Source organism: Barbus barbus (genome assembly GCF_936440315.1).
Source record: "Barbus barbus genome assembly, chromosome: 32".
NCBI lineage: Eukaryota > Metazoa > Chordata > Actinopteri > Cypriniformes > Cyprinidae > Barbus > Barbus barbus.
Window position 1 is genome coordinate 16,600,722 of NC_136760.1, and position 26,962 is coordinate 16,627,683.

A 26,962-nucleotide genomic window follows, 5' to 3' on the forward strand; every position below is an offset into this window, starting at 1 on the left:
AATGTACATCAGGAGTGTTTTGTATTGCATTTTATTTTGTATTGCAGCAGGGATTATACTTTCACCAAAAAATGAATATTATGCCATCAAGCTTTTTCGTCTGCAGAACTCAAAGTTCTTTTATTGAATGAATTTGGCTGTTTTTATATTAAATGGAAACCAAAACAACACAGAACCCCACTTACTTTCATTGTACAAAAAAAAAAAAAATCTTAATTAAAAAAGAAAATATCTTTTGTGTTAAGCAAAAGTCATATGGGTTTGGGACGACATGATGATGAGTAAATGATGGCACAATATAAATTTTTAGGGGAATTATCCCTTTAATGTAACAGTGTTTCTTATTGACTGTTAAGGGAAGGATTGAGAGTGAAACAAACTGCAATTGCTGTTGTCAGCGAATGTGATGGAAAGATTTTTTAGAGTTCTGATAGCTCAGGGTAATCACAGATTTTTAAAAGCAGTTTGATGAAAGGTGAGGGGCGAAACCCCCTATATAGCATTTAAAATCACCTATGCTTTATGTCCATTTGTAAACATTTTAAATGGACACAAAAAATGGAATGTTCCTGACAGAATTACTGCCACACGGCTACTGCTGGGCACAAAATGTCCAAAGCATGAGGTTTGGACTGGCAGAGGGATAAATTGAGGTGTTGTTGCTCTCCTTGAAAATCACTGTGTATTGCCTAACATTACAAATGGATGCAGAACAGATATAAAAGCACAGAAATGTTTTCTTTGATAATTTAGATGCCTTTGTTGAAACAGGAAAGTGTCTAAACTTTACAAAGGAAGAGTGTTCAGACTGTTAGCATGCTAAGCTAACTAGGCAGTCATTTTCACTTTACCGAGAGGACCTCAGGCAACTGCCCCCTCATTTAAACAGAACATGACCACGGCGTGTGTATGTATGTGCGTGTGTGAGTGAGTGAGTGGGTGGGTGTGTGTGTGTGTTTATGTGCATTCAAGCAATCATGCGCGCAACTTGCCCTTAGTCATCCGATCCATCCCGTCTCAAGAGCTCCTATTGCTTTTTTCCCCTTCTTGTCTTGTTTCTTTTAAGCTATGATCTGAGACAAATTACTCCTTTCACTCTTGATTACTCTAGGTAAAGTGCACAAGTGGACATAAATCACAGTTAGACCCGACTGCACATGGTAGGAGGTAGAATATGACAGAATTAAAGAAGGGGAGAAAATACAAATGCATGAAAGTAAAAGGAAAGGGGGACTCATTGTAATAGACTGAGTTTCAAACTTTTTTCCACTCTCACAGCAGAATATAGGCGCTCTCAAACTCAAGTCCAGAGTCAAGCACTCCATCTGTCCTTACGTGCAGCCCTAGCTTTATTTCCCTGTCCGTGGGTGTCCTTCTTCTGCAATCACCTATCAAAAACAGTACTGTATTGTGTTTGAGAAGCAATTTAGTCATGTCATTTCAGTGTCGGATACAGAATAAAGAGCTTTACCTCAAAAGTGCAGTCTACTAGAGCAGCTATACTCATGAGATGGTATAAGCTTAAATTTGGTGGTTTAAAGGAATCATTTGCCAAAATTTCTCACCTTGCTTTGTCATTTCAAATCTGTATGGTGTTCGTTCTTCTGCAGAACACAAAAGGACATTTTTGACTAATGTCTTTGCTGCTATTTTCCACATAATTAAAGTGAATACAGATCTAGCTCAGATAACAAATCTGAAACCAAAAATGTTTCATTACATGAAAAAGAGCATACAATATATTTTTACAAGATATTCCTTTTGTGTTCCACTGAAGAAAGTCATACAGGTTTGATGATAGAATTTTCAATTCTGTCAGTATTTGTGCATATGTATATAGCATATATGTATAGTATATATAATGTATATATGAACACATTAGAATGGAAATTTGCTAGTAATTCTCACACTGAATTTCTCACATCATAGGCTTCGGACTGACTTTCTACTCTACTCTTGTTACGTCTTGTTGAGGAAACATTTTCATACATTCATATTTTAATCATAAAGCCAGACTCGTTTTTGATTGACAAATAACAAGTTAATGGCTCATAGAGTAAAAATTGTGAGGCGTAATTATACTCTTTGGAAATCTGAGCAAGTCAGGTTTGTGTTGAATTTTCCAGCGAAGTCAGGAGTGGTAATTATGTGTGGGCCGTAATGGGAGTAAAGTAAATGTTTTCAAATAGTCTCAATTCAATAGAGCTACCGTAGCTGTCTCAACCTGGACATTTTATGTAAATATCTGCATTTAAGCACAGCTTCTGCTCAAGATCACGTGGCACTCACCGTAGCGAATGAGCACCTAAATGTTTGCATAGAGACATCTTTGAGGTCAAAGCTTTTGTCAGAGCAATTTCAGATTCACATGGGGAACATGAACATGAACTGATCTTACATGCATTACTGATGAACTGATAATCTTCCTGTTGCTTTAATCCTTTGAGTGTTTTTTGCTACTTTGATGTTTTTAAATGTATTGTGATCTGATAATGTGAGATTTATATAAAAAATGACTGAAAATACCTTAGATTAGATAGCAAATGTGAAGCTAAAATCAAATTGGTTGCAAAACGCTGGAATGGTACTGTAATGTCAATATTTAGATTAAAATGAGCTAGTTTTCATGTATAACTAGATGAAAAATCTGCTAAAAAGATTTAAAAGATTACTATTTTGTAAATGTATTATGTAAAGGAGTGATATTGTGTATAAACGTGATTGAGTTTGGTTGGTTTCTCTTAACACGAGAAGAGTAGGTGCATATTTAACATAGTGCTTCTATTAAAATAGGGTTAATTTGTTTGCTTAAATTTTAATTGAATGAAAAGCTTCATCATTCTTATGTATGCAACCTTGGTGTTCCAAATAAAAAAAATGAAGGAAAGAAAATAAGAGAAAAAAAAACAGACAGTTAAGGCATATGTTTCACTGTAGGTTTTAATCTTTGACCTTTCAGATTTTTAACAATGAAATGTCTCTTTAAACTTTAAAGGCAACATTGATAACGAACGCCTGGCGATTGCTAGACAGCGAATCCCATATCGGCTTGGTCGAGTAGTTGACGAATGGCTACTCGACAAAGGTAAAAACACTGATTAAAACTTTAAATAAAAGATAATTTGATCATAAGCAAGTGATATTTTGCACAGCAAATAAACCATCTAAAACATAAATCCCCTGTATAACCAAGTTTAAAAATTAAACAAATGTAGTTTGTAATATATGCACTGTGCAGTTCAATAATGTGTTGTTATACTGTACTTGTAAACCTGTCAGAGGTTAAAGGGACTGGTAATATACTGATAACTGAAGTTAGTTCAATCATTAACAAAATATGTTAACATCATTAAAATACCTGTTTAAATAATGTTATTTTGCAGCTGTAATAATCTAAATGACTAATTAAAGTACAAGCCCACAGTGGAAATTATTTGAATTCATAGTGATGTACACACTCTATTTAATTTATATATGCATATCTTCTTGTCATGCTAAACATATTTCTTTTGGAAACTGCTAAAGTGCACAGTTAAAATCTCAAAGCAAATGTCTCTTAAATAGCTTCAATGATTATTGGCATCAGATATGAAGTCCCTTTAACAAGCAAGTTAAACACACAAGAAGGGAAAATAATTGAATGCATGCTGCAATGTATGTAACAAATTGAATCGTTCAAAGTGATTTGTTTTCAAGTTTGCTTGTTTTCTTGCTTTCCCTTTTCAATGGAATTATAACCATGATGAATCATTTGTAATGTGTCATGTAGCTGTAAAGCCATTCTCACATAAACCTTATTTCAGTCTAATTAATTTTAATTGCCATTGCCCTTGCTGAAAGGCAATCTCAATCAAATTTACTAGACCTGTGCATACAGGCTTTGTAATTTGCAATAAACTGCTGGATTTAAGGATTAACAGTAATTTTCTCACACAAAAAAGGGGGAAATTTGTACTTTCAACAGATGAAGAATATTTTTTCTCTCATCTTAGTATGTATTTGATTGTCCTTTTAGCAAAGTCCCATTGATTTTTTGGGGACCCAGCTTTCTCATCCCCTTCATTTATTTACTTTGTGCCAACAGCAGCCATTAAATTACAGTCGATAAATTACCAGTGTTGCTGTTAGCATTAGTGTAATTTATTGCTTCATGATCCCCAGGGAAAATAAGGTTACGGTTGTTGTGTGTTTTACCATCAGGACTTCCATCAGTTCTGTTTTCTTGTGTGTGTGTGTGCGTGTCTATGTTTGTTAGCGTGTGCATGTGTATGTGTGCGTCTCTATGGCGTGGGGGAGCGGGCCGTTGAACACTCTTGTATTTTCTGTAACGTTCTTCCCTGGCAGGTCGGCAGCTCACCATCTTCAACAGTCAGACCACCATAAAGATCGGAGGCTGGGAGAAGGGCAGTCGGCCCTTCCAGGGCCAGCTCTCAGGGCTTTACTACAATGGCCTAAAAGTGCTCAACATGGCCGCAGAGGGCGACCCCAACGTACGTGTGGAGGGTAGTGCCCGGCTGGTGGGAGATATGCCCTCCTCATCCATTACGCCCCAGTCCAGCGCCTCCGCCACAGGCAACCGCTCAGAAACATCACCCTCCATCACCGACATCACCACTACGACCGCATCCAACCGCCAGGGCAAGCAGACGACAACTCCACAGGTCAGCGTCCAACTTAATTCTAGTTCACTATTCCCTGATGCTGGAGTTTGATACAATTTTTTTTTCTTCCTTGTCAGAATGTGACGTGAATTGGAAAACACTAGGGTTTTGCATTCATGAAAAAGTCAGAATAAACAGGGAATTTTACAGATGCACTCAGTGACATTTATAGCGGTTATTTTGGATTTATCATGCAATGACGAAAATTTTGATTTAACGCTACTGCTATGAAAGCATACTGTTTACTATCAGACATGTTTCATTTTAGGGATGTAACGATTACCGGTTTGATGATAAATCATGCTAAAATTATTTTAATTATCATTAAAACCGTATTCGATTACCGCGATCTGAACAACTCACGATAAATAAATACTGTCCAGCATAAAGGAGAGTTTTAAGTAACTGTCTCACGTGTGCACAGCGCATAGAGTAGTTTCGTTTTGAGTGAAAACAGGGCGGAAAAGCTGTGAGGGTTTAAAAGAGTGCTAAGGGAATTATACAAATGAATATAGCAATGAATGAATTATATGAATGTACCTCTGAAGGTTCTGACTGTCTTCAGAAACGATTCGATGGCATTTTGTTTTCATCTTCGCTCCATGTATCAATACCTAAAGGAAATGTCCTTAATCGCAATACTGCTTTGTCCACGGAGTTCACGGGAATCCGCTGTAATTCAGCTTTTCCATATAAAGCGCCACCTGCTGTCAGTGAGTGGATTTACAGAGACTTATATTTAAATTCAGTCTGTGCGCACTGCAGTTTCTATCTGGCCAAAAACGGACCAAATTTGCATGCCCTGCAGTAAATTTTGACCAGTTGATGAAAAACAAGCTTATGTGGATTCTACACATTTAAACAATTCAGATAAGATATATAGAATTATTTATGGAGCAGATAAAATAAATATAGTCATTTATTAATCAGTTATCATTTTGACTTAACCCTTTTCTTTATTTAAAGGCTGAAATGTGAGGTTTACCTTTATATGAAACTTTTTCAAAGCTTTATTTGGACATTTACATTATTTATTTGAACATACTATTAAACTGGTGTCAGTCAAGTTCTCATTTAAAATCCAGACTTCATTGGTAATGTTATTGTTTTAGTGATTATGCAAACAAAAATCTATTTTATTAGCTGTTTGTTGATTTTTAAGTATAAAACTTGAAGTGATTCATGTGTCTGTACTTTTTGAACAGTTCTAGCACATTTTAACAATACCGTCATAATACTGATAACCGTGATAATTTTGGTCACTATAATCGTGATAAGAAATTTTCATACCATTACATCCCTATTTCATTTATTCCACAAGCAAAAGTGTGCGATAAGTCTGCCCCCACGAGGCATCCTGCTTCATTTTATAGGGTACCTATTATGCCCCTTTTTACAAGATGTAATTTGGTCTTGGGTGTCCCCAGAATGTGTCTGTGAAGTTTCAAGCTAAAAGACCCAACAGATAATTTATTATAACAGCTGGAAAATGTAATTTTTGGGGTGTCTAATAAAAGAGCTGATTTTGAGTGTATCGCTTTAAATGCAAATGAGCTGCGTATACATCTCTCTGCATTGCATATCTAACTTACAGCAATAAACAGCTGGTAAAAGCAACATAAGTGAGAGCGAGAAAACCAGTGTTCAGCCGTACATGTGGGAAGCCAAATACATTGAAAGTGGGATGAAATCCTAAAAAAATCCCCCGGATCAATTGACCGAGCCAAATGAATCTCGCGCTATGAACAGCATGAACTAATCTCACAAGCGCGGCGCTGATCAGTTAAAAATACTTAATTTATGCACACAAATACGGTTAAAATGCTAAGCACTATAACAACATGACATTCACAAAGGTGTCTGGAGTGATATACGTAGATTTTGAGGTGTATTACCTTGAAAAATGAAAGTAATCCACAGTGTCCTCAGCAGCTCGGATGTTGGGAGAAAAATGAAGACTCTTAAATTCATTCTTACATCCAAACACAAAACACAAGGATTGCTTGCGAGACATTGTTGACGTTACAGTTGCTCGAGTGCAGAGAAAATGGAGGACAGCTTACAAACGATGAGGGTGGAAATTATGGCAATGCAGGGCTGTCAATCAGCCGCCGTGGCCCGGCCCTACGCAATGTGACCTCACACTGCGTGAGAATCATAACGGCAGGCCTAGCGAGACTGACTTGGTTTAAAGGGGATTAAAAATGAGCAGTGGGTAGATTTTTATCATTATAGGATGGTTGTGTTCACACACTGCCAACACACATTTATGTCCAAACACCATGTAAATGTGGATTTTGCATAATAGGTGCCCTTTAAATAAAGCAGCTTTTATTAGGTTGCTAGTAATATTAACATTATTGTGTCTTGATCCCATGTGAGTACACATGATGTTATTATATGTTTACATAAACATTTTCCCAAAGTAACATTAGTTTGCTTATGTGTAAAACTTTTTAATGAGGAAAAAATTGCTGAGTGCACCTTTAAAATGCAGTTTTCCTGGCTGTGAGAAGTCTAGAAATTTCTCAAGCCATTAAACATGTTGTGCTAGTTCTGTAATTAATATGCTAGGTGTTGCTTTTAGATAGAGAAAAACTAACTTGCAGATCATAGCGATGTCTGATTTCTGAGCAAATGAATCAGTTCAAATGAATTCAGTTGACAAATTGGACTAAATGATTCATTCGAATAGGTCTCACTTTGAATGCTTTTGTCCAGTTGCCATAAAGAACTGAAAAGGTCATGAAGAGGTCATGAAGATTCAGAACTGATTGGTGCGTTGAGATTGCAACAGACAGGCTGTGTTTTGTCTGGGTCAGTGTGTTGTGTTTTATCTCTGTGCTGTTACTGGCTGTCTACATCATTACTCTCGGACTCGCTCTTTATTCCTCTCGCGTACACTCGCTCAGTTTCTCTTTTACCATCCAAAACATTATAAGTGGTGTTTCAATAAGTGACCCAGACAGCAATGAGGCTGGTTTAAACTGAACTCAGTGCTCTCTCAAGCAAAAGAGGCCTCGAGACTAAGACCAGGGCACTTAAAGATGAGCCTGTGGCTGGATCACACATAATCGAACCAGCAAAGGGTTTCGGCCCGGCACAATTCAATTGCTTTCAGACATAAAGTGATTGGCCCGTTTCTTTTGTGGATGTGCTGTGGCTCAGGATGAGAGAGAGTGCCGGGAGACTAGAGTCAGTCAATAAGTCTGTATGAACAGAGAGAACCCACAGGCAAATGGAACAGGGCCATAAAGGGGAGAAATCAGCTGGGAAGATGAGCGCCGTGTAGGTGGACATGCTTTCTCCTTTACAACTTGCAGGTTTTCTCTTGTCGGTCTTTCTCTCTCTGAGTCAAGTGCGAGGCATCATTCAGGGCCCTGACAGTGAGCTCTAATTACGGTGGCGCTGTAATTACATGTCAGAGCAGGAGGCTGAGCGGGGTGATTGACAGGCTTGCCAAGGCCAGTTCAGTCTCATCTCCTCGTGTGTGACTTCACGCACTGTGATTTAGCCTCAATAAACAATAAAATCGTAATTTGATATGGTTAAAACTGATTCTGGCACTGCATATTAAATTACCTCCCTGCTCAAGGGCACTCCAGGCATGTCGTGTGAAAGCAATAACAGATATTTTGATCTATTAGCGCCCAATCGTGATGTTGGCTTATCATGGCCTCGTGTGTGGATTGCATTACAAAATGGTGGGCTCGCCGCCCTCCGCACACCGTTGATGATGGTAAATGTTGCCATGGAAATCTGAGACTCCTCTCTTCTCGGCACAGCGGTGTCTACACACTCTCTACGTTTGTGCCATCTGTGCTCCATTATCATCCATTACAATCTCTTTCTCTCTCAGCACAGCTGTGCTGTCCAAATCAATAGCTTAATTTTTTTTTTTTTATGGATTTTTAATATCTAATTAATGATAAAAGCTGGATAGAGAGGTGTGTGAAATCAAAGAGGAGTTTGTGGTTCTTTGATTACAGTCCTTTGTGTTGCCCATTATACTGAAGCGGCCATTAGACCAGAGAGCTCTCTGTAATAAGAGCTAATGGAACTTCTTGGGCTCTCCATCTTCCTAACACTTTTCCAGAGTGTCCGTCGAGGTCTCCCCCTTAAACATCCTCAAATAAACCAAGATCTGGAAGAGGAAGGGCTGAAGGAATTTAAGTGGCACTTGAGAGTGTGAAAATCACTGTGCATTATGCTAAGGAATAGTGAGCTGCATAGATACCTAATTGTTCAATCTGTATGAAAAGTGTGTTAATTGGAGGAACTGAACAATTAACTGATTATAATTTGATTATATTCAATTATATGGGTCAGTGATGTATAATGATGTTCACAAAAAAGAAGAAATCTAGTTTAAAACACCTGTCAAGTTGTAAAAATGTACTTTAAGTATTCGTATAGTTTCATATGGTTTTGAGAAATTTTTAAAGAAAATATTACATTTACTCGCCTTATTGTTAAAAATGTAATGTGGTGTAAAAAATAAATTGGTGAAAATAAATGAATCATGAATTATTAATTTATACATTTTATTTATGATATTTAATAAATAGAATTGTTTTTCCGGAGTGTGAGCTAACCAAAAATATCAAAGCACATTTTAAATCAGAAATTAAAAACATGCTCATCATAGAAGATGTGAATTCCAGTCATTTTCTATATAAATTGGATTATTGATATATTTCTGAGCGTCAAACCACTGACCCATATAATTAATGTTTGATTAGTGAGCTCAAGTAGAGAATCTTAAATATTCTCAATCTATTTCATTTCATAATGTTACTTTGTTTTAAATTTAAAAATTCTAAAACTTTTAGTTTGTTTCCGGCTTTAAAAAAGATTTTGAGTCCCAGATTGTCAGCGTGGCCTTTGTAAATAAAGGCACTGTAGATAATAGAGATGATTTTTATTGTACAAAAGCTTTACAAACGAATGGCTCAGAAGGAAATAATATTTCATGCAGATCGATTGATTTGTTTGTAATACAGCAAATTTGTGTGTAGTGTAAATGAGGTCTGTAGTCTTTGGAATAATTTAGCATATTTTGCATGACCAGTTTTTTCATTTAATAGCTTCAGATCTGCTCTGTGAGCATACTTAATCTTAAAATGACGTGTGGAGCTTGGATTATCCTCAGATAAACTGGTTTTGCTATTGTCTGACAGTGGCTCAGAGCATATAAGCTTTTAAAGTGGCGTTAATGATCGAAAGCCAGCAAAAGGAGAAGCGTTGTGTTTTACTCGTTTCTGTTCAAACAGCCGCCACAACAAACAAGCAACTGAGGTCATCTCAAAGGAGCCCAACATGCTTAGAAAAACACATGCATGCATCGTCTGCTTGTGACTGACAGATGAGATGTTTAATATTTCTATCAGAAGTTGATTTCCTTTGTGACTACCACCCACACGACTGATGTTCAGAAGAGACAGATTTTTTATTATCTTCTTTATCCTCTGTCCCACTCCTTCTCTTTGGTTTTTCTTCTCTGAAGTATACTTTCTCTGCATTTTACCTGTTACATCTCCACATTTATGGATATGTGGTTGGTCTGTCTTGTTTTTGATGCCGTGTTTCTGATATCCCTTCACATCTGCGGCCGTGGCGTTCAGCTCGATGGGATTTGGCATGCCAGGAACCCGTGTGTTTGTTCTGATCTTGCTACAGCGGGCCGTCAGGCTATGTGCTGGGCTTTAAATAATAAATTAGCATTTCCTGTGTGAGCTGTGCATTTCATTAAACACCCCAGGGTGTCTTTTAGATCTAGAGATGGGCAGAGGGCAGTGAAGCGCCACTTCTCTGCCTAGAAAATGGCAGCGTGGGCGTGTGCCACGTGAGAGTCATGCATTTATAGATGCCCTGTGTTGGCGCCGAGTGGATTTGATTCCATCAGATGCAAAATAGGTCATAGTTTTTTTTCTCTTGGTGGACAAATTCACTGAGAATTACTGTATGTGTTTACAGTGTGTGGTCCTGGTGTCATTACAAATCAGTTCTTGCATAGTGGGAATATATATGGAAATTGCATGTGGAAACTGTTTAAAATTTGTTTTGTTTTGCCTTAGTGATTTGAAATGATGCACTCAACTATGTGTGTGTGTGTGTGTGTGTGTGTGTGTGTGTGTGTGTGTGTGTAAATGTGTCTGTCTAACCTAGTAACACTTTCGAGATAAAATTAATATAAAAAATGTCTCTAGAATTTAGCTGATGATTTATTCTTTTAGCGCTGTCAAACGATTAATCACAATTAATCGCATCCAAAATAAAAGTTTTTGTTTATGTAATATATGTGTGTGCACTGTGTATATTTATTATGTATATGGGTAGTTGACGTATCAGTGTGTCCTATGGTGTGATGGAAAACAAAGTACCTCTCTCATGCTATTTGTAACTCTAAGAATGAAGATTCATTTTTCTCGGGTTTTTTTTTTCTACATTTTTGCTCTCACACCATAGGACACAGTCTAATTTTTATTTGCCAACTACCCATATATAAATACACACATATGCACATATATATTGTAAAGAAATGTTATGTTTATATACTAAATATATTTATATGTAATATCAATTATATGAATATAAATATATACATTTAAATACATTTCAAAATATATACTGTATATGTGTGTATTTATATATACATAAATATACACAGTACACACACATATATTACATAAACAAAAACTTTTATTTTGAATGCGATCAATCGTTTGACAGCACTACTGTACACACACACACACACATATATATATTAATTAAAATGCAAATGTACAGCATCTCTGAAACTGATATTTTTTAAATGATTCAAGAATATGAATCAAGTGATCACAAAACTAATCTATTAACACATTTTGGGCAAAGGGCCAACTGAAATCCACAAAGCTGCTTAATTTTATATTGCCAGAAAATATAATGTATATTACCCAGTAGTTATCATACATATTTTATTTATCTTTACAATTAGATGTGCGTGCATGTGTGTGTGTCACAACTCCCAAAACACAACAGTCCTGCATAAAGCTTCACGTGTACTCTAATGAGGTACCCACTCATTTCATTCTCTTGCATCATGAGGGCAGGACAATGTTCAGCACAGATAGATTTAAACTGGTCCAGATTCCAGTGCCTTTTTTTCCACTTCTGTCCAATTAATGGATCCTGTGACTTGCCTTGCATGCACTGTTGTCCCAGTGCTCATTTACACTGACCACTTAAATCAGTGAGATTTTTGAGCTGGCACAAAGCATGTAATAAAATGGACTGCTGCTCAGCTACTTTTCATGGGTTTCTTTTTTTCCCTCCCTCCCTCCCTCCCTCCCTCTCTCTCTTCCTCTCTCCCTCCCTCTCTCTCGCTGTCTCTCTATCTCCAGAGGTGGTAGATATTGCAAACAGTTATTAATCTGTGTGCTTTTGGGTCGACCCTGTTAATTCACAAAATTCTTGTGTAGTCTTTGATGAACCAGATATTTGTGTTCTGACCTGTCATCTCGAATGTGCATCACCGTCGAGACCTTGGCTCGCTTTTTGTTCCTTTTTATGAATTCTGTCACATTCATAATGTATGGTTGCGTTTGGTGCCCGTGCACAGATTCTGCAGGCGCAGGGGACAAATCGAGTCCCGTGAGACTGACCATGGTGCGAATAAAACATCTGTCTTTATCTGTTCTACCCCTCCTTTCTCAGTAGGCGTGTACGTGCCCAAAGCACAAATTTGAATACGAGTTAAACGAGCGTTCACGCTGGTTAGTTTGTCTGGCGGAGGCATTTAGATGGAGCTGAATAACCCAAGGTCCCAGAGGATCAGGAGGGCCAGTGGAGATGAAAACATGGAGCTTTTGCCATCCGTTGTGTAACATTCGCTTTCTCGAATGTATTTTGAGAGTGTGCATTCGTGTTTGATGTTAGATTGTAGGTTGTGTTTCTGGAGTTTCATGGCAGGGCAGAAGGTGTCCATATACACACATCAATCTCTTTGTAAAAAAAAAACGCTATTATAAAATGTCTCCAACTGAGCAAATCCTTAGCAACCTCAAGCCGAGTGGCGATGGTGATTGGCTGAGATGAGTCAGGTGATCAGCTTGCAGTTGTACCGTATTTTCCCTCTCTCTCTCTCCCGCCTCTATCCGTGTGTATCTTTCTCGTTTTCTCTTCTCCCTCGCTTACGCCTTCCCTCCCTCTCTCTCTTCTAGTCTGTAGAAGGCACTCATAGTCTGTCCTGATGCACAGACAATTTATCATCCCTATCTGCTTACCAAAGTAGGACTTCTCCAGTCATCACTTTTGATCTGACAGAGCGGACTTTATTTTACTGGTGTGGGGCTTTTTTTTATTGCTCTAGAAGCAGGGACGGGGAGATCAGAGAGGGGGAGAGGACAAACTCTCACCTAAACAGAAAAGCAAAGCTGTGTAGAGGAAGCAGACAGTGTAGCCAGGCTGCCATCATGGATGCGAGGTGGCATTGTTCCTCATCCCAGGTAGTCTCTCTTTCTCACAGTCCTTCTCCATCCAGCCATCATCGCATGCAGAGTCTTTGATGTTGTCATATCCATGCAGCGAGAGGCATGCACCATTTGTCTGCAGCGCTCTGCACATAGAGCAAGCGAGAGAGAGCGCGAGTAAGAGAGAGAGAGAGAGAGAGAGAGGCAGCAATTGGGGCAGCAGGGAGAGAGTTAAGGGAAAAGTTGCAGTGCTTTTGTGAGCATGCATGAGGTCGGCATCGTTAGTCGCCGATGTCCACATCTGTTGCAGCGAGTCATGGCATGCACGATTCTTCTCATCCTTAACAAGACGCTTCCTTCGGTCGTCTCGACCGCCCACTTACGCTGTCATTTGTGCTGTCCTTTTTTGATCTGCATCTCATTTTATTCTGCCCCTCATTAAAAGTGTGTGAAGATCAAATGCTGTCCTCCAGTAAAGTTTAACTCAGTATGCTGTGAACAAGTGTGTGTATTGTGTTGTGTGAAGTCTGCAGGTTGCCCTCTCTCTCTCTTTGTATAAAATCTAGAGCTTCAGTCTGTCATACCGTGTTCTGTCTGTGGGCTGCGTGTATGATCAGATTTATTTATGCCCACTTGGATGACCTCTGGGAGTTATTTGTAATGGCTACTTGTGACTCACATCTTCTCAGAGTGAGTCAAGAGTTGTTTGAGTACTTTTAAGGTAGATCTTGATGCATTTGTTAATATTTTATGTTTGCAGATAATATAGAAGACTTAAGTGTTATTTAACTTTAAAAATATAATTTGGACAATTTTTAAAAACCTTCCATTTATTAAAATCGAATTGAATTGCCATTTGCAACCTATTTTAAGCAATTTTTTCATACGTGGAAAAAAATAGCACGGAACTAGATTTTACTCATCTGGAATTGATTGGACAACAAAAAGTGAGTGATACCAACCAGAATAGAAACCAGACTAAAAACAACTATTTAGGTAATGGTTAAAATTATCCAACAAATAATATTTATGAAGACAAAAACTTTAGAATAAAATGCACCGATGTATCATTCACAATACCAGCATTAATGAAACATGAATTAATTGGGTTAATTTTGATTTTATGTTGCCTTCACTAAGAGAATATTAATGAGCTGATAAAAATAACCAAGGCATTATAAAGCTTTTGAATGTGCTAAAATAATCTACCCAAATGAGAATGATTCTTGATTTGATTTGTGAAGACTTGCACAGGAAGCCGTCTTAATTTCCATCTTCTATGAAAGGTCCAGATTCTCTTACTCATCTCATTATGGCATTAGGAGATGGGAAACTGAGAGATTCAACTAGCGCTCTCACATTGCATGTTTTTTTTTTATTTAATTTTTTTTTAGCACCTTTAAATCTTTCACAAGTTGAATCTACAGGATGTCAGTGAGCTCATATAGAGGCCCTGTGGGCAGGTCTCTATATTCCCGTACATGCTAACGTTATACTAGCAGGTGTATCGCAATTGTGTTTCAATTTTTTTTTTTTTCAACTGTTCTTGTTTGAGAATACTGCAGTGCATCAGTGGCCATTTTTTATTCATTGTATGAGCTTTCGGTATTTTAAACACACAGCTCTCAGCGAACTGAGGCTGCATTTAGCACCAGGACCTCTCTATGAATATTCACACTTCATTAGCTGTGCTGCTAAGTTAGCTGGCAGACTTTGATGTTCTTGTGCTTTCTCTCACTCTTTCTTTCTCTCACACTGGCTGGAGGAAAGGAATATGGAGAAAAAGAAAAAGGATAAACAGATAGCGAGAAATCAATGGTTTGCTTTGCAGGTCCCAGCTGAGCCACCGAGGCGATTCGGTTTTTATTTCCTATCATTTTGAACCGGCTGAATCTTCATGTCACCATGGCAACAACAACAGACGGTGCACTGTTCTGAGATATTCGTATTCATGGTGGAATACTAGCATCTTCATGACTGAAAGAGATCGAGATGGAGAGATAGAGGTGAATTTAAACGCCTGAGCCTGGCCATCTCAGACCGTCTATAAAATTGAATGCAAATGATTACTGAACAAGGGCTTGAGAAATGTGATATATTTTAGAGGGAAATTGAGGAAACCATTAGAGGGTTTTGAGGGTCAGTACTTACATATAGACCAAGAGCGAGAGACGAATATGAGTGTTACTGGAACAATATATGATACACTTCGCTAAGGTAATAACATAAAATCTACTTACACAAGGTAAAACGTTGTAGGATTGGAGGGGTCAATGGGCCAGATCCACCCACTTCCTGCTCCTGTCTTATCCAGGGCATGTACAGTTGGCTCAGTCAGGTCCTACTTTTAGTGTCTCTGTAGATGAGTCTGGCAGCTGTGAGATAATTGGAATGGGCTGAAATGGAGGTGGAGCTTGAAAAGTGTGTGTTTTGTGAGAGCGTGTGCTGAGGTAACTCCTTTCTCATTAGGGCACAGCTGGTTCCCCCTCTGCGTTCACAGGTGAACCGAGCGCCGTCGTCTCTCTCTCCCTCTGCTCTCCCGCCCATTTTGGCTTTGTCTCGCATCCCTTATTGTGCCTGTTGGCAGTGCAGTAATTAAGCGCAAGCAAAACAGGGAGTCTGATACTGTGCATGTGGTGTCTGTGTGTGCGCGCGTAAATGATATTCTGATAGCATACCCACCTTCTCTAACATGCTACACCGTAGTTATTCAGCAGGAGGAAAATGGACAGTCATGTAGGCCGCTTCGGTCTCCTTCATCCGCCTCAGCACAGCTGTTGAGTGGGCAGTGGATGGAGGAAAACGGCGATCTCAGGCAGATGGATGCTGAAGGCTCTGTCTTAGTCATACGTGACTTTTCTGCAGAAAACAGCCTCACGCTCAAGTGCTTGTGTAACGCCACATCTGAGGACTTAGATTTGAGTTTTGACACTTTGCTGAGGGGCAGTGTTTCCAAAAGAGTTGAATTGAATTGAATTTATTTATTTGATCAGGGACAATGCACAAAAAAACATTAGTCTAAAAAAGAAGAGATGTCATGTGCCAGGTTATAGCAAAAAATGCTAATTTCCACCCGCAGTCCCTGGACAGGTTGATATTATACTTACACAAATTCATAAAATATATACAAAATAATACATGGAAGCATTACTTCACTCACATCATAAAAATACTCTCCACTTCAGGAATCTATCACTCACTTACTCACAATTTACACCATTCATATCACAGACATTCAGTGTGTACAGGTTTGCTTTAATAATAACCACTGTTTGGTCAGGCGTGTAAAAGTACTATAGTTTGTACATGAAATAATTTCGTTTGGAAGAGTATTCCAAAGGCTCACTGCTTTATAAGAGAACGCTTGTTGGCCATATGTGGTTCTACGTCTGGGAACACTGCACTCTCCTCTGACTGTCGACCGTGTGGCTCTAGAAATTTTCTCCGAATTTAGTGTGACAAATTTTCTCAAAGGGGGAGCAGCGATGTTATGGATCATTTTAAATAGAGCAGAAATTTGATTATATTTAATGAGGTTTTCAAAACTCAATATGTTGTATTTACTTTGTATTTTACAATGATGGTACTGGCGAGGCTTTTTATCATTAATTTTTATGGCCCTTTTATATAATGATTCAAGTAATTTTAACGATGTTTTACACGCCTGAGACCAACTAGACATGCAATACAGAAGATGTGGGACAATCATAGTATTAAGATATATATTTGAGGCTTCCATAGTTAATGAATTTCTGATATGTTTATAGTTCATCAAATTAAATTTCAATTTATTACCAAGTTTTTTTATGTGACTTTTAAAACTAAGGTTCGAATCAAGTATCAGACCTAAATATTTTGTTTCATTTACATTTTTTATTTTTCGTCCATTAACTTGAATTTCTTGAGTCAGTTGTAATTTACGTTTATTTGAAAAAAAAATTGAAACCGTTTTATCTACATTTAAAGTCAGACAGGACGTCTGCAACCATTCTGCAACTCAAGAGGAAAGAGAGTGAAAGAGAAGGATGGTTTCAGGCTCTCAGCTGTGTGAGAGGAATTCAAAAACAGATCCTAACAAAGGTTTGGGTGGAGAATGTTCATATAAAGCCGGCAGTTACAATGGCATGTAGTCATTTAGCAGGTTCCTGTCTGCTCTATGCAATTAGGGCTGGATGATATATCAGTTTATTCCTTTTGATCATTTTAGATAGAAATACATTAATAGAAATACATTGCTTTGGAATTTTTAATGCTAATTTATATATACCATTATTGCAACCAGAGTGTTAAGTGTGACCAAATAGATTAGAAATATTTCAATGCAAGATCTACAAATTCAAAGCATAAAAAAATCTAGTTAAAATAGTCAAAGCATGTTTTCTATTATATGTCTTTTAATATATTAAAAATTCCACTCGAGTATGTCCTTGAATATTTGAGTGAGGACAAAAATATTTGAATCCGAGTTTTGAATCAATTAATATAAAAGGATAGTTAGAACTGAAACAAAGGAATGCAAGGAAGGATCTCAAAACTAGTTTAATGACGTGTTAGTTAGGAAACATAATAAGAATTTTATTTAAAGGCAGGGTAAGCGATTTCTGGAAGCCAATGTTAATATTTGAAATCACCAAAACAAAGACACCCCTACCCCAAAAGGGTCTCGCCCCTATTTTGATAGATCCGCCCCACATATACGTAGCCTACGCAACCAACAATTAGAAACATAAGCAGCTTTGCCACCGAAATTACCTGGAACAATATGTCCCAGGAACTGTTTTCCCCCAGACCTGTTGCTGTCTGCGTTTCCATCGCAGTCTAAACTACCGAGAAGATTAGGCAAATAGTCTGGGGACTAACGTTAGGCCTGCACGCGTTTCTCAATACCAAGTACGCAAATTTCAGACTTGCATCCTCGGTATTCGGACTTCATGAGTTAGTACTTGATAACGTCAGTCAGCTCGCATTGGCTGCTGCAATCTTCCTCACTGTATTTACAGACGAAATATATTAAACACCACTGCCTCTTTTCGTTTTCATTTAAACATATTAATAGCCGCAGAAATGTAGTTCAGGGAACGTACATACATTACAATGAAACGAAATATTATATCAAACATTGCCTGTTTTCCTTTTCATTTTAACATATTAATAGAACAATAGAATAAAGACCAAATATTACCTGTTAGATTTACCCAAAACAAATTATATATTATGTTTAACCACTACAGAGACATCAAAACCAGCTGCAAATGTCAGAAGGACTAGCCGAGGTTATGCTCCTCTCTTCGGTATGCATGAGCACTGCACGCCCAGAGATTGCGTGGAGCTCACGTCTCCGAAATCAGCGAAGCACATTTTCGTATAGGCGTTGTTTTTATAAATAAACCACAGATTTGAGTTTTAAACAACTACATTCTCGCCTGAAATACACGCGTCCAGTGTAGGCAGGCTTTAGCTGTTGCGTCGCGCCGCGTCTGGTGTAGACACAGCGTTACTCACCTATCGAGAAGAAACAAATCAACGATGTCAAATCAATCGGCGTCAATCCTTGAGTTCTCTCCAGCTCTGGAAAGCTGTTCAGATATTCACACGGGTCCTACTACTTGCCTTATTGTTCCGCAGACGTTTTCCTCTTTTGTTCTTTATCCACAATCTCTATCTTTCTGTCGCTCGGCTCGGCTGTTCACTGAACGCTCTCTCCTCCACATCACGAGTAGACACACCCCTTACTGCTGATTGGCCACCAGTTTGTTTTGGTACTCGGCCCCGACTCAGTTTTCTAAAATGTTTTTGAAAAATCGCTTACGCTGCCTTTAATATTGCTAACAGAATCATTGGAAATACACTACTTTTTAAAAGTCTGGGGTCAGTAAGTTTTTTTAAAAGCAGCAACTCTTTTCCACATTGATAATAAGAAAAGTTATTTGAGCATATTATTATGATTTCTGAAGGATCATGTGACACTGTAGACTAAAGAAATAAATTATATTTTAAAATGTTGAAATAGAAAAGTTATTCTAAATTAAATAGTAAATTCTAATAATAATTCACAGTATTACTGTTTTCCTGATTTTTGATCAAATTAATGCAGCCTGGGTGAGCATAAGGGATTCCTTTCAGAAATATATATAAAAAAATTCCAACCCCAAGCTTTTGAACAGTAGTATTTGTTGTGAAAATTCAATATATGTTACCAAGCTCTACTTACAACTTGAGATGGTTGTTCCGGCACAATGGCGATACTTCATGAATCTCCACTTGTTTTTTCAGCTTCCTGCTGACATTTTTACCTTTACCCCACACCTTTATCTCACTCCTTCATCCCTGTACTAGAACTCCCTTTTTTCTCTCTGTGGTCATGTCAAGAAAAGGAACATTGAGTCTAAGTTGTCTCTCGCTCAAGCCTATGCATTATTAAGACTGTGTACCTTTCCCCCATCCGTTTTATATCAAAAGCATAACCACATTTCGGTTGACTACTAATCTCAGTGTCTATGATAGTTGTGGTCTTTTATGCCTTCCATGTCAGCTCGCAGAACAAGAGATGGAGTGGTATGGATGACTTCACCCAACAGCCCGTGGCTCCCAGGACCTCTGTGTTATTATTCTGTCTCTCTCTCGAGTCAGGCAGACACATGCCGCTGCCGGCCTTTAGCGAGGGCTCTGTTGTGCACTCCTGCTGCAACACATTACTTCCATGTCTCCCAGCCTTCCAGCAGCAGCACACAAACCAGCACTGTAACGTCAGGGATCTAAATTATTCACCCGCACTGACCTACTTGCAGGGTGTTTGAGAGCTGGGAGTTGAACAGATATCGCTGCAAGGAAAATGGCAACCATGTGGTTATAGCAACCACTTTGAAACAAGCATGCAGGGTACCCTCCCACTCCCACTTTCCTATCCCTTTCTTCTCCGTCTCTTTCTCTTCCCGTGTTGTTTTGAGCGGTCCGCGTGGCTGTGATGATGGTGAAAGGTCCTGATTGGCGTGGGCATTGCCCCGCAGCCTGTGGGCAGACTGTGTGAGCTCAGAGAGACAAATCGATGTCTTTCCTCCCTGCGCGCACACACTCAGCCAGTCCTGCATTTCTATTGGGACAAACACACATGCATGTACACGTTTGGCCAGCTGGCAAATGTATACACACTCTGGCTAATTGCAGAGAGAGAGAGAGAGAGAGAAGTGTGAAGACTGGCACTAAATGGATGCCACCAAAGCGACGTCGTCAGATGGAATTTTCTGCCGTAGCACTGAGAGGAACGTCGAGCTCGCTGCCTTTTTGCATAGTTGATGGAGAATTCCTGCACGGAGAGACGTTCTGAGCTATTAAACCGCAGTCGGATACCATCTTTGGAATTCAAAGCGTGAAATCTCAACATGGCTTTCTTTCCCTTCGGAACCATCACTGGAGCAGAGGCAAGATTTCCTTCTGTATGTGGTGTTGTGCGCGTCTCAGCGCCGTTTGTTGTCATTTATAGGGCTTGTCTTTAGATTTGCTTCCTATGGTTTTATTTCAGATTAAAATGCACATTTGATGAGATTGTTTTCCAGCGGGACGGAAGGATGTGAGGGGATTTGATGCTCCTCACACCACATGTTCCTGCGTGACTGTCTTTATAAAGCAACTGCCGGCTAAATTGTATTCGTCAAAGGATTTGTGAAATCTTTGTGTATCTATGTGTATGTGTTTGCTGCTCCGATCGATTTTTCCAACCGCCTTGATGTGGAAGTCTCTCCAGACTGTACTATAAGGCGATTTGGTTTGTTATAATCCACTGACACAGTCGTTTTTGCGGAAATGTTGTGACCTTTGACGGTTAGGACACCTTTGATCACGCCTGTGAGTCAAAGCTCAGAGGACCTGTGAGAGATGTTAGAGTGGCAGTGGAAAGGACATTTCCTTTTTCGCTCCTCTCTCTCTCTTTTGCAGCGTGAGGCCTTAGATGACACAGCAGCCGTATAAAACTGTAATGATGCCACTAGGTGTTTTTGACTAAACCTTCATTTCTTCTGTGTCTCTCTGGTACAGGATGATCTTCTGGTAGCGTCGGCAGAATGTCCCAGCGACGATGAGGACATTGACCCTTGCGACCCAAGTTCAGGTGGGTTAGGTTAGTCATCTTTCTTTTATATTATTACTGTCCACTCTTTTCCTCCAAAGTTGTTTGCCATTTTTCCATCATTCTGTTTGAAACCACTCCATGAAAGATTATTTGTACAAGTTAAAAGAATGCAAATCCATTTTCTGTGTAGTGTCTGTTCACTATAATTCTGGGGTGAAACAATCCTTAGATTTGACATTTTACTAAATGCACTTATAAAAATAGTGTTAAAATACCAAATGGCATCATTTCTCACAAATTCAGCCAAGCGGGCACATTGTACAGCAGAAAAATAAAAACAATCTAAATAATGTGTCCGTTGTGTCAAGCGCAACAAGATTCCAGTGAGAAGTCATTTTCCTGAATGCGAAAATTGAACGCAACAAAACAGCTAATCATAACAGCGAAGGCGAACTGAAGAGCGTAAAACCTAGAACACTTCTTGTATTTTCAGTACTTCCGTGAGGCGGCATCCATTTTGTGGTGTTCCTTGTTGATCTTGAGGGATTTGTCATATCTGATGTTTCTCAGCTTCCAAAAACAACCTCTCCTAGGCTCATCCATGTTTGATGTTTAATAATCCAACGCTATGGTGCAGAAATAGAAACCGAGCGACTGACAAAATGTAGCGGCGTTCACCGTTTGTCGCAGCTAGTTTGAACAGGAGCTCAGATTAACTCGAAAGAGTTTTTATCATTTTGTTGCCGGTTAGGACGCGCCGTTACCTGAGCTGCGCTGTTGCTTATGTGCTCATTGATCAAAGTATTCACAGTGTGCGCTGAAATATATGTTTGTATAATCTGCCTTTGCCTCTTTAAACAGACATTAATAGCTCATTAAACCACATTAAATCCTTTACCCTGTTTATGTGCTGTAAATATAGTATTTTAATTTTCTTTTTGGCACAGAGGGAGCTCATTGCTTAGATGAGTTTTTAAATAGGTCATTATATTAAACAAACTTAAACTTGTGCCTGTCATCAAATTTCTTTGTGCTTCTATACAATTTCAGCTCACATTTTGTTTTTGCCAGTTTTATATGCCAAAGAGTGTGGGTTAAAGAGAATTGGCGAATTTTGTTGAGGTATAAATTCAGAAAAGGCCAGCGAGCATGCTAGCGTAGCACATACTGCGTTTCCCATTTCTCCACACAGCGGGTGCATCCTGGTTACTCAGTCGACTGCGCAAACTACTTTCGACATGAAAAATGAAGCACAAAGGTTAACCCAATCTGGATTCCTTCAGTTGGCTTAGTTACAGACTCTAGTGGCCCATGCAGCAGTCATATTATACACAGGGCAATGAAAGCATGTTTATGACATAATGGAAAAAACACGCTGACAAGTCATGCAGTGATCTTGTTAATAAGAACAGAAAAAATGAAACATAACATGTTGGCCAAAGCTCAGAAGGTCTCAGATAAATGATGTTACGGATCCCCAAAGTGTCCTCCTTCCACGCGACATTTCTAAAAACAGATGTTTGAGCAGAGGTTGCCATCCATAATCCCCTGCTGTACTGTCATCATCTCATTTCCTACACCTGCGGGTTGCAGTGGATCGGGCCTAAGCTGTAAACGGCTTTGTCACAGGTGTTGTTTTGTCGAGTGTTTGCGCTCAGCCTTCAGCCGCGCTGTCTCGCAGTTACTGTCCCCTCTCCAAGAGACATAAATCAGAAGAAACTATAGCACACTATTCCACCCTCCACGCTACTCTCTGCCAGGAATAAATAGCCAGGAAGTGAGGTTCACTCAATGGTCACAGCTCATGGAAAATGTACGACATATCCATTCTGATCGCTCTACCTGTGTCAGCCAGATGTGTTTTGTGACGGTTTGATAAGCAAAGTGTGTTAGCACAAGCTTACAGTACAAGTTTGTCCGTTCAGCAGCAGTACTTACTATACATATATTGCAAGGCTGAGTGTCGTTTTTGTGGTTTATATCCTGTTTACTCTAGTGACTATACTGTGCCGTGAAGCAGTTTCTCGGTGGAATATCTAATCTCGTCAGGAGAGAAATCAATTTGGCAAAGAAATATTGATTTTTGGGTTTCTTTCAAGTTTCTTCTCCTCCTAGTATTTCTCGTCAGCTCAGAACTGAATATTATCATTATTGGTGTGAAAGAAGCTGCTATATTGACATTACAGTAATGAATACTTGTAAATTAACTTTCATAATCAATAAGAACAATTACTTAAATGGTTTAAGGTTTTTAAGAAAGCAGTCAGCTGGTCATTATTGCAAATTAAGCCTTGACAAGATGATGGCCGACCCCAAAATGGAGGTAATTAAATGGCTTCTGACCAAATAAATACAGTAAATACATGTTCATGAAATACTGATGTGTTAAAATTATGATTTTACCTCAATATTATCAAAGCCAAGGAAAATAATAAGTGTACGAAACAAATGGCTTAGCAAAAAGATGAACGCTACAACAATATTATAATACTAATATCGCAGTGTAACAGAAGTAGCAATGGATAATTTCTTCAGTATTGTGATGTACATTATAGCAAAGGTTCCCAAACTTGGTCCTGGAGTGTCCCCAACTTGGCACATTTTGTATGTTTCCATAATCAAGCTTGCCTAAATCTACTCATCACCATGTTAGTAGAGACTCCATCACCTGTTTTCAAATGAAGCGGCATTTAATACACAGAGCCGTAGTTCACTGACAAGCTACACAATATCGCGTTCATTATCGCAGATGAATAGCATTCGATTATGAACGCGATATCGCACAGCCCTAACCAGAACCTGAACTAATCAAGGTGTTCAGGGTTACTCGATAATTACAAGAAGGTGTGTTGGAGCAGTGCTGGAAACTGACATCTTCACGACCACAGCTCCCAGGAGCAGGGTTGGAGAAGTCTGTCATTACACAGGAATATCAAGTTATGCAGCGGTTTTGGTTACTGAATTGACCTGGCAAATAGCTGAACACTGAACGCCGCAAGTAACCAAACAAAATCAAGTGCTCTAGAGAGCTCTGTAATAATAGAGGTAAATGAGTATCCCTGTGGCTGTAACGAACGGTCTTTCTCGCTTTTCCCTTCTTGTATGTCCACAGCTCACCCGCCACTGCCCGAGGCCAAGGGTTACCCCAGCCCGGAGGTGATTCGGGAGTCCAGCAGCACAACGGGCATGGTCGTAGGCATTGTCGCAGCAGCCGCCCTCTGCATCCTAATCCTGCTCTACGCCATGTACAAATACCGAAATCGCGACGAGGGTTCATACCACGTGGATGAGAGCCGTAACTACATTAGTAATTCCGCCACGCAGCCCAATGGAGCCGCCGTCAAAGAAAAGCCCATTGGCGTGCCCAAAAATAAAAAAGATAAAAAGAACAAGGACAAGGAGTACTACGTCTGATCTCACAGACTTTCTCCCCCCCTTACAACCCACCCACAGATCCTGTGCTCCGAACTCACACGCAAAAGGGGAGGGAGATCCACATGTGTATATTAATTGAGAAAAAAATACATTGAAAAAGACAAAACTGTCTTAGTTTGATGTAAGACACAATATAATGTTACTAACAACAAGAAAACATACTTTATAACCAAGTACACCAGAACTTTACTAAACTGAAAAGTGTGTACAAAACGAAACAGAACTGTGCAAGAAGACTCCACGTAGTCACTACAGTTGCGGATCACTGAGAGACAAGGCCGCTGGTTAGAATTAAGTGTATTTCATATTATGTTGCCTGTATATGTGTTGCCGGAACATTTTCCCTCTAAAGCCAGACAAACCATCTGCAACAATCCAAACAGACATTCACCAATGGGGACGGACGGACGGAAAAGGAGCAAAGGACTTAAAAATGAGATGCTACCTATGATTGTTAAATCAGCCAAAGTATTTGACTCCCTTTTCTGATGGCAGTATTGCGCGTTTGGATGAGAAAGGACCGCTCCTTGTGGGATCCGAACTGATTTCCATTCAGTGGATAGAACCCTTGGTGTCAAAGAGAATTGTGGAGGCCTTAAATATCAATCCAAGTGTAAAGGTTGATGGATTTTCTTCTATTTGTATGTTTGTCAAAACGATGACAGATGACAAGGAATACCGGGGCCATTCGGGATAGATTGAGGAAAATCTCCATGCACGTAAAGTATCTTATTACATGTTTATATACGGTGCAAAGACTATCTGTGTGCTCTCTGGACTGTGGCTGAAGTGGTGTTTTATAGCCTGTTATATAGATGATGCCAACTACAGTATACCTGCTCTTCAAACCCTTTTTTTTTTTTTTTTTTTTTTTAGAAAAAAACCAAGGCGAAAACAAATGAAAAACTGAAAATTAAATGTTAATGTGTTACTATAGCGATAGAACCGTTTCTGCCATTAGCTATACAGATTTTATTTTCCCTCCTTTATGTGCATCTCCAACATCTGTTCTTTTTGACATACTCCTTTTTTGTAAAATTTTTTGTTCTTTTGAGGTTTTTTTTTTTTCTTTATTTTTGCTGTTGTGTCAACATTAAAAGACGAGTATGAGTTTAGGTTTTGGAAAGCAACAAGCAACAGACATGTGGAAAATAAGATTTTGGACTGTTTAAGCAATATCCTCTTGCTTGTCTTAGTGACCAAACAAATTATGCATGGTATTTAGGACTCCGAGTCTATCGAGAGACAATATCGTAATCTCAAAAAGTAACAAATGAATTCAGCCCCCCAAAACAGAGTATTGGATTATAGCTAAAAACACACTTCAAAAGTGTTTGCAAACATTCTTCTCTCTGCTATCTTGTACTGTGTGGAATGTACAAGAGGTATAAAATATATGACATTCTGAATAAAATGTTGCTTTTTGTTTTTGTGTGTTTTTAATTTGTGTACAATTTTTCTATAATACCTTCTTTTGTTTTTATTGTGACAATTCTTTGATGACCTCAAAGTGAAGATTTATTATGAAAAAATAGTTTTGAAAAATCAAATGAATAAATAAAATATTAAGACCTATGAAAGCTTTTGTTCTTTGTTCTTTATATATAAATCACATTAAAGGGCTTTAGAGAGTTTTGTGGTGTTCAGTTTGTTTTTTCTTTTTGTTAAAAACATTCTTTTTTTTAAGAGCCATGTTATATTAACTCAAAGTTACCAGAAAATCACTTAAATCACTTACGTGTGACATCAGAAATAGGACTTTTTCTCAGCGTCAGCGCTTTTTAGTTTCATTTAGTACTTTGTTTCACTATAATGACTTGTTAATAAACAAAAAACTGCTGCTTTATGGCTCACACAAAAAAAAATTAATTCTCGCAGGGAGCCCTATGGGGCCAGTCGTGCTGTGTGCAGATATTGAATGAAGCTATCGATCGGGTGTAACAAAGAAAACACACAGTTCTGTTCCTTTTGTATTGAAGAACAAGATGTCATGATAAAAGCTCTGGCAGAGGTGGACAGTGTTGAGACGTGGTCAGGGCGGCGGACGGTTCAGGATACCGCCTCTCTTTCATTTTCCGCACAGGAGGAGGCTACAGAACAGCTGGTGTGAAATAACTACCCTTTCAGGGAGGCATGCGCTGTAATTTATGATTCATGAATTATTCACACCTGCCATAGACTTTTCATCAGGCCTCATTTCAACACACTTTGCGGAGGGAGTGTGGGAGGGAGGGGCAGCTGGGCTGGAGGTTTGTCACGGCCAGCCTTGAAAAAACCTCTGTGATGGTTTTATTTAATTGTCATAATCAAAGTTGGGGGGAAAAAAGCAGAAATGTGGAAGAATATGC

The 26,962-nt window shown here is 38.9% G+C and overlaps 1 protein-coding gene across 24 annotated transcripts in view; it reads left to right on the forward strand.

Moving 5' to 3' along the window:
* LOC306852442 (neurexin-1a) overlaps window positions 1-26,188 on the forward strand; it is a 177,408-nt gene extending 151,220 nt beyond the window's left edge. For 13 of the 24 annotated variants that reach the window (XM_079389254.1, XM_079389273.1, XM_079389276.1 and 10 more), the window contains 4 exons: window positions 2,996-3,085; window positions 4,345-4,661; window positions 21,146-21,227; window positions 24,292-26,188. In XM_079389254.1, coding sequence (XP_079245380.1) covers window positions 2,996-3,085; window positions 4,345-4,661; window positions 21,146-21,227; window positions 24,292-24,593 — 791 coding nt within the window. In that variant the 3' untranslated portion in view covers window positions 24,594-26,188. The remainder of the gene's footprint in view (window positions 1-2,995; window positions 3,086-4,344; window positions 4,662-21,145; window positions 21,228-24,291) is intronic. The other 11 variants (XM_079389272.1, XM_079389275.1, XM_079389266.1 and 8 more) reach the window with 3 other exon arrangements.
* Window positions 26,189-26,962: the final 774 nt, after the last annotated feature.